Source organism: Euprymna scolopes, chromosome 9 (assembly GCF_053919585.1).
Source record: "Euprymna scolopes isolate OS-2025 chromosome 9, ASM5391958v1, whole genome shotgun sequence".
Taxonomy (NCBI): Eukaryota; Metazoa; Mollusca; class Cephalopoda; order Sepiida; family Sepiolidae; genus Euprymna; species Euprymna scolopes.
In genome coordinates this window covers 151,421,328-151,434,729 of record NC_136490.1, presented here as the reverse complement: position 1 = coordinate 151,434,729, position 13,402 = coordinate 151,421,328, and the positions used below count along the sequence as shown (strand labels likewise).

General features: G+C 33.9%; 1 protein-coding gene across 1 annotated transcript in view; it reads right to left on the bottom strand.

The window, feature by feature from the left end:
• LOC145284923 (matrilin-1-like) overlaps nucleotides 1-13,402 on the bottom strand; it is a 74,433-nt gene that overhangs the window by 45,800 nt on the left and 15,231 nt on the right. Inside the window, exon 2 of the mRNA XM_080134017.1 lies at nucleotides 2,083-2,113. Within this exon, the coding sequence (XP_079990143.1) occupies nucleotides 2,083-2,113 (31 nt within the window). The remainder of the gene's footprint in view (nucleotides 1-2,082; nucleotides 2,114-13,402) is intronic.

Sequence of the window (13,402 nt, the reverse complement as noted above, 5' to 3'; positions counted from 1 at the left end):
CTGAGAGTCCATCTTTCAAACTCCTTGGCCTAACGTTCACAGGAAACATGAGTTGGAACAATTACATTGAAGGCATTGCCAGGGCCGCTGCAAGAAAGGTAGGCTCTCTCTACCGTGCTAGAAAACTACTAACACCCGAAAGTATCCTGTACCTCTATAAGGCCACCATTTGCCCATGTATGGAGTATTGCTGCCACATCTGGGCTGGTGCATCTGCTACTAGTCTCTCGCACCTTGACAAGGTTCAAAAGAGAGTCGCAAACCTGATAGGCCCTGAACTGGCATCTAAGCTTCAGCCTCTGTCGCATCGACGAAATGTTGCATCCCTCTGCCTTTTCTACAAGTATTTTAGCGGTGAATGCTCTGACGAACTGCAATCACTTGTGCCCCCACGACGCGAGCACCCTCGACAAACCCGACAGGCTACTAGATCCCACCCCCACACTGTAGAGGTCCCTAGATGTAAAAGATCTTTTTACTCCAATAGTTTCTTCCCCAGAACCGCAAGACTCTGGAATTCCATTCCAGGTCCCTGCTTCCCCAACAGTACTGACGTGCAGAAGTTCAAGTGTAACGTGAACCGACACCTTGCTGCCCAAATCCCTACATAGTACCCAGTAGTTGTTGCCCCTGATAGTAGCCCCCTACACCAAAGTGGCAATTTGCCTTGTTTGGGGTGAAAATGTAATAATATATATATATATATATATATATATATATATATATATATATATATATATATATATAGTATGAAAATATAAAGTTACATAGAGACATCCATATTTCATCACCGCAGAAGATCGTCAGGCTGTACACAGTTTTTTGTTAGTGGATTGTTTATATAGCCATGTGGTGATTAATCTAGTGAACATACCAATCAGATTCGTTGTTATTTCTCTGTTATAAGTTTATATTTTCGTTAGTCAATAGGCGATTTTTTTACCCCTTTTCCTGTTATTCGTCGCTACTTTAGATCTTGATTTAATTAATTGATTAATGTTATTTATTTACCTGTGTTATGTGTATATGTGTCCTAAAGTGGGGCTTATTCTATATCTACAGTTAATTCTACATATTTTATATTCTATGTGTAGTTGGTTGCTATTTCGCTTTTACAATTTAGTAAATTTTGGAGAGGAGGGTCTTTAGAATTAAAATTTTAAATTTGAAGCTTCTCATTCAAACATAATCTACACCGGGCGTCTAAATATTTACAAGTACCGGTCGATTGTAATATTTTCAACTTGATTATTGATGGGCGTTTGCAGTTTTTGTAGATCCCCGTAACGGTTCGCTAATGATGTTGTTTAGTAGGGTTTAGAATTTTTGTCGATATAGGAACAATCCATCGGGCCGTAGACAAGTTTCCACACACACAAATAAACTAATAGATGTTCAATGATTAGACATAAGAAAAATATTTTCCCCCTTTAGGTTTGGTTCCTTTTATGGTCATTAAATTTCGCCACTTCACGTGGGCTTATGTTCGTCTCCATAAAACAAGTGACATCTTTTGCGTCTTCTTCTTCTTCTTCTTCTTTTTCTGGTTTTCACATGCCGGTAGTAGCGAGGGCACACCTTCTGTTTCTTCAAGGTAATATTTTTGTGGCATTACTGCTACGTATATTTTGTTTCTTTTGTTGTTATTGAATGTGTGTTTACAGTAGTTATGTTGCTTAGTGTACTAATCTTTATTTTGTTGCTTTTCCCCAAGTGATATTTTTCATTCATATGTTTACACAATTTCATCACTGCGTAGTTCGATGGTTATTTTTCTCACTATTTTTTGTTAACTCTGTCGTTTTAATAAAAGTCAAAGGAATGTTATGATTTCCAATTTAATCCATTGTGTTTTACAGTTATATATTGGAGATTTTAAAATTTTATTTTTCCATTAACATGACTTCGTGTTGAGGTGACTTTGTCAATGCACACTGTCTCTTGTCTGCGCCATATGATTACAGAGATACGGTGAAAAGAATAATACTTTCGGATGAAAATTATGGTCGCGGAAACATTCCGAAAGTATTTTTCATTAGAAATTCTACACACGAAAAAAGGAACAGGTAAATAAATACTTGCATGTATGTATTGGAATTCCTTGTGTCGAAATCTGAAAAAGAAAATAACAAGATTTTGATAAAGTGAAAATATAAACAAGAAATTTGTTTTATTCGAATTACATCTCTATTTATTTAGATATGTCTATGTCTGTCTATATCTCTGCTATTATATAAAAGGCACTTTGTGTGTGTGTGTGTGTGTGTGTGTGTGTGTGTGTGTGTGTGTGTGTGTGTGTGTGAGAGAGAGAGAGAGAGAGTTCCTCATAGGTTCTGAAACGACTGAGCCTATGTTTTGCAAATTTCACACAAAACTAATTAATATGTTTAGCAGTGGTCTTAGATATGTTTTGTACAGAGATTCATCCGATAATTATAAATAATGGGAAAAATCCGATCTTAAAAATTTCTTTCTCTCTTATAGATAAAAACATTTTTAAAGGGGAATATTTTACATTACACCGGCAATGGAGATAATAAAATTTCTGCAAATCATTTCTTCTTGAAAAACAGATTTATTATAATCTGATGATATAGTTTAGTGATAGAGTGTTCGACTACATATTGAATGATCCCTGTTCAAACTCTGGTGTACCTCACCATTTTATTTTATTTTATTATTAATGAGTTTACATTACGATAAAAGAAGATGTACCATTAAAAATCGCCGCAAATCATTTCTTTGTTTGCTTATTTTAAAACTAAATATTAATCAGAAGTGACTATTCTAGGGCATCCATCGTCAAGCCCAAATATCAGCTGACGTGATATTGTAAACAAACACAGACGGAATCAGATGAACGACATTATCATTATTATTATTTTATTTGTTGCGAATTAGTCCACCGGGCAAATTATTCTTCGTGATATATAATAATCAATAGAGGATTGATTTTATAATAACACATACGCAATTTGCATGAATTAAAATATCATGTTGTACGACCGGACAACTCCAAGCTGCCAACTAGTGTATGTATATATTTCTTCCGTATAGAATTCACTCCTAAACTAATTGGCCAATCGGTATGAATTTTGGAATACAGCTGCTAGGAGTAAAGGTAGCTATTGTGGGCTATAACTCACTGTTATTTGTCCACGAGGTTGAAGCAATTTTAACAGATTAACCCATTCATTTGTTAAGTTATTTGTGCCACATTGTTGATATATTCTTGAAATTTGTGTGAAATAAAAAAAAACTCACGTTTCTGAATTTTGGAAATGTAGATTGATTATTTATAACATTTGGATTCTTCGGGCACCTGTTTTCGTTTTCTTTGTTCTTTCCACAACGTTTCAGTCGATATAACCTCCGACCTTCTTCAGGGGTATGTTACCGTTCTCAGGAATCTTTCTGTCGAACTAAGGAATCTGCACGGAATTTCGAACGGAACCCTTTATTTAATCCACGGGGGTAGTATGATCTCGTTCCGTCAGTCATGACTAGGTAGAAGTTTGAAGTAATTCGCGATTGTATTTTAGGTGTCACCCGCACTGAAGATTCAACCTTCAACCTCCAGAAAAATGTAATTTTACAACTGGATTTTACCAAATACTTTATTCACTATGCCATGGGTTCTTATGTGGATTCAATAAAGGGTTCCATCCGAAATTCCGGTCAGATTTTCGGGTTCTGCAGAAAGATTCCCGAGTTGAACAGAAAGAATCCCGAGTCCAACAAGATGGACCTAAAGATTGATGGAGGTTACATCGACTGAAACGTTGTGAAAGTATCACAGAAAAAGAGAACATTGGTCTGAATATTAATCCTCATCTCAAACTTTCAGATACGGATTTCTAGAATATATAAACAATATTGGACAAGATGTTGGGAAATTTGAATAACTTTTTTTTTACAAAGGAGTCACCATTTATCAAGGCCCGGAAACCACTCATGAATAAAGGCTAATGAGTGTACGGTAGCCAATGGGACAATATCGTAGTAATCTTTAGTGGGGGAAATTTGGTAAATTGGGTTACTTAAGGGGAACGGCTCATCAAGAAATTCTTTTCGTTGGACTCGAAGAAGACCCTATTGTAGTCAGTTGGAAAGCAGGAAAACGGAAGAGAATTCCACAGGCCCGCAGTTTTAAGGAAGAAGCTTTATTCATGGAATCTACGTTTAGGCACAGATAAATGAATGGGCTAATCTTTTAAAATTGTTTCGACCTCGTGAACGAATGACAGTGTGTTACAAACCAACAGTTGAGTATTGTATGAAAATAGTCAGAAGCCTTGTAAATTGTATACAATTTGATTGGGGTCTTTAAGAATAAACTGGATTTGAATTTTTTGTTGTTTTTGTTCAAAGAAATGATACTGTGCCTCAAGTCTCATAACATATAAACACCCACACGCCTGAAGAAATAGGGATGGAGTTCTGTGCTAAAGATGTCAGATATTAGCTCATTCTCTCTGTTTGCTTCCATGTGTCTTTTCGCGCTTTCGCTAGAGAGCGGATCTGTGTTAATAGGTTCGGCTGATAAACGGGAAGCGAAGATGATCAGACGCCATATTGTATGAATAGTGTCCAGCAAAATAAGAAGAAAAGTTTTCAAAAAAGGAGGAAAAAAGGAAAAATGTTTCAAAATGAATACGCAAGAAGTGAACAGAGTTGCTTGTGTCATCATTTATTTACTGCAAACTTAAATACATTAGATCGTCTGTTTGATTGGAAAGAAAACCACTTTATTTACGAGGAGAACATTAATAATAAAGCTTTCTTTCTTATTCCTCACTTCAACCAATTAGTGTCTGCGACCCAGTGAATATAAACATTGAAAGACTTCTTTTTCCTCTGAAATTATGAAGTTTTTTTTTTCGCCGTTAAATCAGATAAAGGAAAAACTACTTTGTACGAATGTTAAAATCATATTTATGCTTTAAATGTTTTTTATTATTTAAATTATTATTTAAAAAATGCGGTTTCAAGTAAAAAAATAAACGACAGAGGAAGAGATAAAATAAACAGAAGACCATGTTTGTATGTATGTATGTATGTATGTATGTATGTATGTATGTATGTATGACGATAATATAATGTCAAAGAAATTACAACAGGAACTGAAGTGCACTGTATGTGGCAGATACTTTTTGTCAAAAGCTGGTTTAGTTAATCATATAAAATCACACAATCACAGGAACGACAGTCTTATGAGGAGGCTTTTACAGCACACCCAGCAACACTAAGTTGTCATATTTATGGTCTAATCTGCAAATCTAAAAGTGACCTGACGGCATTCGAGGATTCACAATATTATCATGCGATCACCTTTACAAGAAAGAAAGTTCTTATGCCACATTTGTGAACTTTCATGTAGGACTAAATCTGGATTAAAGAGTCATCTACGTGCACACGGACGCAAGAACACTTTAGGAAGAGATGGCAAATTTCTGTCAAGAAGTAGCAATCATCATGTATGTACGTATGTATGCATTTTGATTAGATGAATTTTAGACTATTAGACCTTTGAACGTGACATTTCATAGAAATAATGTAATACGCGTATTGTTTTAAGGGTACTTTAGTCCCTGAATAATAATTACTTTGAATTATTATGAAAACACTTTTATTAATATTGTAAACCTCTATTTGAAATAAATATATATATATATATATATATATATATATATATATATATATATATATATATATTGAAAAGTCGCATTGTTATTTTGTTTTCTAAATAACTGATGACGCAGAATAGAAACGATGTTTTATACCATTTATGAATCTGATAGGGTGCGATGTGTTTCTATCAGCTTTAATTATTGCAGTCGAATTATCATAAGTCATTTTCAAGAGGTGTATGTACGGTTTGTTCAGATTTGTTCCCGCCAAAAGATTCCAAAGAAGATAGAAGTTTGATGTTAGTAAAATCAATAAAGACAATGGACATTATTGAAGTCTATGGATTGCTCCTTTATCTGTTCTAATGCAATTATTTTTAATTTATTTTTTATGATATCGTGGACATGAGAAGGGGTGATTTTTACATCCAAGCTTGAGTTGGCACAGGGAGATTTGGAACGGAGTTGTTTGTTGGCTCTAAGATAAAGTTGGAGGCGAATTACCGGGCAAGTAGTTCCGTCTTTTCAGTTGCCATGTATGCGACCTTCTGGTTGTTGGATGGTAGAGAAATTACTGATTGCGTTTTAGTCACTACTCTATAATAGATTTTCCAGAAATCACGAGTTCCTATCTTTTGCGATTTTATGCTTTCCCTGGTTATTTCGGCATACTTTCTTTTGGCTGCCGCTATTTTTCTCTTACAATGATTTCTAGAATCTACGAATTTTTTTCTATTTGTATTTGATTTATGACGTACGAACCGGCAGAATGCATGCTGTCTTTGTGCAATGGCAGCTGTACAATCTATAGTGAACCATGAGGGTGAGTGGGGCTTTCTATAATACTTTCGTGTGAGAACATGTGTTTCAATGCTGGCTTTGCACCATTCAGTTGTCTCATTAGCACACTTTTCAGCAGGAAAAGAGAAGATATTCGTCCATGGGGCATCTCTGATGTGTTATCTGATGGTTTCCCAGTCAGCCTTTTGTAGTACCTTGTTTCTTGTTGTTTGAGCAATGGCTCCTCACTTTCGGGTTAGGATTGAAGTATGATGTCAACTAATACCACTATGGTGGTCTGCATTTCCAAGTGGACTGTGGGCATTAGTCACAGAGTCCTCGGGTACTGTGGTGACGAATAGTTCTAAAAATGAAGCTTGCTGGGGTTCACGATCTGGTAAGCAAGTTGAGAACATTACTGTCTGTGTGAGGGAATGGGCTATAGAAGAGGATAAATACTTATAGCTTCTCTATGGCTTATATGCTTTGCTCTATAGTATCTTTTCCTGGGTGGGTGATACCGTTTGAGATGTCGAAAAAAAAAGCATAGAGGTTTATTTTGCTACGTTCTGCCACTACCGTGACAAGCAATTTGTAAAAATAACTTTAAAAGGCTGATTGGGCGTTAATTTCTGCAATCTAGGCGACTAATATTTTCATGCAGAACGACGATCAGTGAATTTTTGAAAGGTTGCAGTACAACTTTTTATGTTGAACAGCCTTGATGAACTTAACAGTAAATATTATCAAGTTAGGGACTTTTTCCCTACTTTAAAGATAGAGTAGTATGTGCTATTCTACCTTTCAAAATAGGCGGTATACAGCTTTTCACAATCATAGAGTATTTTGCTCTCTTATGATTAATACCTCAACTTAAGTTTCTTAGTGTAATATTCTTCATGTTTCATCCTTAGTTAATCTATACGTTTCGCTTTAAAACAAGAATATGAGAGTGACCTCCCTTTAATGGAGCCTCGTTTTCGAATATTATAATATTAATATATGACTATTGTTGTAACGGTGCGAGAAAGAAACTCGTAGTAATTTCGACATACAGTGTTTCTTCAAATAAAAAATTCAGTGAAACTTTACTAAAAAAGTGAACATTTGAAAGAAACAGGGCAAAAAAGAAAAGAACATTGTTTGCTTTTAGTCGTTTTAAAAGAGCATAGTATCGTTTCAGAGTTGATAGTGCACATATTAAGTCCGATTATTTATTTCAAATATTTCAACCCAATAGAGACTTTTTAAATGAGAGCTGGTTGAGATATGCTGTCCAACTAAGAAAATGTATGTATGTATGTATGTATGTATGTATGTATGTATGTATGTATGTACAGTGGGCGAATGTTTATTTAAATGGATATTTGTTGAAGTCACCGATCCCATAGGCCGAGGGGTAGAACTATCGACTATCAACATTATGAGTATAGGTGCAATCCTCGGGGAAGATGCTAGTATAGCCGCAGTGATGAGTTTTGATACAACGGAACAGTACTATATGTGGATAAGTATATATATATAATCGAGCCAGAGATGTCTCGTGTCGCGGGGTTCGAATCGTTCGACTGGTTGTAATCGTGACACCCTGCACTGAAGAATCCCGAAAGGATGAAACACTAGTGTCTGTAGGTATTTAATTATTATAGTAAAAAAAAATAATTATCACAGCCCCTTTAAGAAATCTGTTTCTTATCGTTGAGCACTTTCAGTTGAATTAAAAGTCGGTCAATTTAGCTCTTATGCGTAGATCATCGTATAACGATTTGATCACTGTCTGTCTGACGTAATGAACATTTAAATTAAAATGTTTAAAATTCAACGCTATTTCACACGGTTAATGGTAGCCGAATGGATACGGCCTCCGCTAATCGAGCCAGAGATATCTCGTGTCGCGGGATTCGAATCGTTCGACTGGTTGTAATCGTGACACCCTGCACTGAAGAATCCCGAAAGGATGAAACACTAGTGTCTGTAGGTATTTAATTATTATAGTAAAAAAAATAATTATATATATATATATATATATATATATATATATATATATATATATATATATATATATATATATATATATATATATGATTAGTTTTTTTTTTTTTGGAAAAAGAATTCCAGCAGAGTGCTCAATTAAAAGGAAAATCCAAATTGTAAGAGCGTATTTATATTTTGTGTACAGAAAGTTGTTAGTTGAGACAGATCATTGGTACCGTCGGTTTCAAGCCCGATAATAAGGCCCGTTTAAGGTATCCTTATCAAACTCTCTTCAGCCAATATTCGTCTAACTAACAACTTTCTGTACACAATATATATATATATATATATATATATATATATATATATATATTGATGTCCGCCATGTAAGTGCTGCTTTTAAAATGAAACTTTTTAGCATTTACTAAGTAACGAATAGACTCGACATTGATTATCTTTTTTATAAGAAGTTAATTTAGTTTGCTTTAAACATTGTTTGGTGTGTATATAAAGGAAAATTTAAATCATAGAAGACAATATAATGCAGAAGTGTAACGGATAGACACAAACTGAAACAATTTAAAATTTAAAAAGTATACAGAATTACCTTCATTAATACAAATCTATATATATCTATAAAAGTGAAATTGTCTCTTTGTGTGTCTGTGTGTGTACATTTCTCTAACAAACTACTCTGTCAATTTTCAGTCTACAGATTCGAGATTTGATATAAGGGGTATTGAGATATGGGGAAAATCTTTGTAATCGGTTTTCGGGCAGAAATTTGGCTATCAAGGCGTCAAAGTTCAACGATTTGACATTTGAAAACTCTACCAAACTCCTCCGCCAATTTGTGGGCCTAAACACTTGAAATTTTAGATGTAGGTCACTTGTACATAGCTCAAACTTTTTAATTTGATTTGAGTCTAAAGTAATAAATGTTAAAGGGTCAAAATTGAGGTCAAATTTTTAAAAAAACATTGACCTCTACGGTCCCTACCAAATTACTCAGTCAATTTTTAGTGTAAACATCTGAAATTTTACATAAAGTGAATTCAGACATGCAGCAAGCTTTTAAATCAGTTTTTAATCGAAAATTTGGCTGCCAAAAGGTCAAAGTTAAAAGAGTTGACGTTTGCAGACTCTACCAAACTCCCCGCCAATTTTGGGTCTAAACACTTGAAATTTTAGATATAGGTTCCCTGGAACTGTGTCAAACTTTTTCATATATACATATGCACATAAAGTTATGAACAGTACATATGGCCGAGCAAAGCCAGGCTGAACTGCTGGTGTGTATATATATATATATATATATATATATATATATATATATATATATATATATATATATATATATATACCTGTATTGTGTTCTTACTTGCGTCAAACGGGCAAATTATGACTATTCTGCAAAAATAGAAATTTATTTGTTTTAAAATAGATTATATTATTTAAACCTAATAATATAAGGCTTGTGTTGATACTCAATGTTATTTATTTATTTATTTATTTATTTATTTTATTTTTTAATATTTTTACTTATTTATATACTATTCTTGTATTTAGAACTAATTGTCTTTTGTTTAAGTTTTAAAGATATTTTCTACGATCTTATTAAACGGTTGCTGTTCAAATTTAAATTTAACTATGCTATCATCTAGGATTTAAAAAAAAGGTTTCCGTTCGAAATTCTGTACAGATTCCGAATTCAATAGAATGATTCCCGAGTTCTAGCGAAAGATATATACATAAATATACACTCTTTATAACTACTCACTTATTACTAAATATAGACGTGAATTAAATAAATGGTTTCGTTCGAAATTCCGTTCAGATTCTTGAGTTCAACAAAAGGATTTGCTATTTCGACAAAAATAGATTACTGAGTTCGACAGACGTATTCCTGTTCGACAAGATACATTTGAAGAAAGTCAGTGGTTACATTGACTGACAGGTTGTAAAATAGCACTCAAGATGAGAACAATTGTCTGAAGAATCCAAATAATACGAATAATCAATCCTCTCTCAAAAATTCAGAAACGTTTATTTTGTTTATTTATCTTTTTTATGTTTCCTACTTATTTAGTCCTGTATTTAAATTATTTTATTATTGGTTGTACAAATGGTGGAGTGTATTTTTTATTTATTTACTTACTTTATTTATTTTTCCCTTGTTTCTGAGTAGTTATGGAGTTGTGTGCATTAACCTAAAAATAAGAATCTTTGTTCATGTCGGTGATTTATTTCAGGATGCAAATTAGCAATCAAAATCGATTCCTTAATTCGAAGATCGCCAACATTTCTTTCGGTAGGTATGAGATCCACTTTGATAGACTTGTCAATGTTGTTGCACTGCGTGAATGTGTCTATGAAGGAAAGATGTACGTGTTTACAGATGCTTCTTGAATCTAATATGCAACAGTGCTCAATACGTAGGTAGAGCTAGGTTGACAGTACATGTTGGAGTTCATATTTCCCTCAATGAAATGTAACTCTCCAATACCTGAAGCACTCATGCAGCCCCAGACCATGACATTCCCATTACCATGATTGACTGTAGGCATGACACACTTATCTTTGTACTCCTCGCCAGGTCGCCACCACACATGCTTAAAGCCATCAGAACCAAACAAATTAAATTTCGTCTCATCAGACCATAGGACATGGTTCCAGTAATCTATGGGCTTTGTTACATATCTTCAGCAAACTGTTTGCGGGCTTTCTTTTGTATTGCCTTCAGAAGAGGCTTCCTCCTGGGGTGACAGCCATGCACACCAATTTGATGCAGTGTGCGGCGTATGGTCCGAACACTAACAGGCTGAACCCCAACCTCTTTAATATCTGCAGCAATGCTAACGGCAATCTTACGCCGATCTTTCAAAGAAAGTATTTGGATGTGACGCTCAGCATGTGCGCTCGGATTTGGGCGATCTACCCGAGGCCTATTCTGAGTGGATCCTGTCTTTTAAAATGCTGGATGATCTTTGCCACTATTTTTTGTAGCTTTAAGCATCTTTATGTGGTGCAACAATACGTTTTCTTAAGATCCTCAGAGAGTTCTTTGCCCTGTGGTGCAATGTTAGAACTTTCAGCGACTGGTAAGAGAGAGTGTGAGAGCTGCACTACAAATTTGAATACAAATTAGTGTGACTATGCCATGAACACATGGCATAGTTACACTCATGAGTCACATGGCATTTTGGAGGGAAAAAAGCAGTAATCAATTTAGACATTTAGGGGTGTAGTTTTTTAGGATTGTACTCACTTTTTAGGAGTGTAGTTTCTTAGGGGTGTCCTCATTTTGTTGACATGGATTTAGCTTTTAATGGCTATATTTTGAGTTATTTTAGGGGGAAATAAATTAACTCTGTTATATATGCTGCAGACAGACTACTTTTCATTGTGTCAAAAAACCATTTTTTCAATGGTGTCCCATGAAGAGATATACTTAAATATTTGAAGAAATGTGAGGGGTGTACTCACTTTTGTGATACACTATATATATATATATATATATATATATATATATATATATATATATATATATATATATATATATATATATATATATATATTAGAAGGCTGCCCGACATTGTTGCCGGGTCGTAAAATACACTTAAATATGATATTTTGAATTATGCAGATTTTGTATTTATTATTATATTATATTATATTATATTGCTATAGTAACGATTTAAAAAGTTTTTAAAAATGACTCATGCGCCATTACTGAAAATCGAAACCAAAACGTTTAGCTTATGATTTACTTTTCTTTTTACGTTAATGCCTGAGCTATGAAGACATGTTTGCTGCAAGGCTAAAAATAAAAAAAATTAAAACATGAACCAATAGCTATTACGGTATCCAAGCATATTCGTAATTCCGTCGTTCGACCTTCACCTGGCAAATTCCACTTTTTTAATTTTTACACAATATAAAATTTCGTGTGGGTTCGAATACCCTATCTATCAAGTTTCATGCCTGTAGACCAAAAACTGACAGAGGAGTTTTGTAAGCAAAAGTTTTTAAACACACACACACACACACACACACACACACACACACACACACACACACACACACATATATATATATATATATATATATATATATATATATATATATATAATAAAGATTTAGAAGGCTGTCACAATGCGAGGAATGAAATATAGTCATTGTTGGTAAAAGTAGACGAGAACAAGTGGCGATTTACAAATCAATAAGTACATACACGTATGTTTATATATACATATATTTATTCAGTTATATTAGGTAAAATGTCTTACTTGTTATGTCTGCGACAATATCCATTACTAATTTCGGAAAAAATTCCCTTTTCAAATGGTGAACGTAACAGATCGATTCAAAGAATGCTAGATCATGAAGCGGGAGTTGGATAGCTGTGTGGGGCCTCGGAGCCTATGTGAGGAAGGGGTTTATGTATGGTCTGATTAGGTAATTAACATGTTTGTATTTTTATTTATTTTATTCATCTATTTGTTTTTTTGTTTTATTTTTAGTTTATAACTTGTTGCTTTAGCGTGAACTTTTTTTAATTTTGTATGTTCTCTATTTTGTTGTCTTTATTATTATTATTATTATTATTATTATTATTATTACTTTTTCTGCTGATGTGTGGGATGCCTTAGTTTATCTAGATAACGTAAGTCGCGGGTAGGCTGTGTCTGGTTAGCTATTGAAGAATAAAAGTAGGGGTGGGACGTGAGGTACGGGGTGGTATGCTCCCAGCCGGCAGCTGGGTGTTTAGGTTAGTGTTGCCAGGAGTAGGAAGATAGGTGGGAAAGGGGCATTTGGATGACATTCCTTGGGAGTTGTTAATTTATTTATTTATATAAAATTATAAGTGGTAATAGATGGGACATTTTTTTTTTTAATTTAATTGGTGTATGTACTTCAGTTAGCTATTTTTTTTATTATTTATTGTTTTTAATATATACTGCTGATTTTTATTTATTAAATTTCTTTTATTTTTCTTTCTTTTTAATTAATTTTAT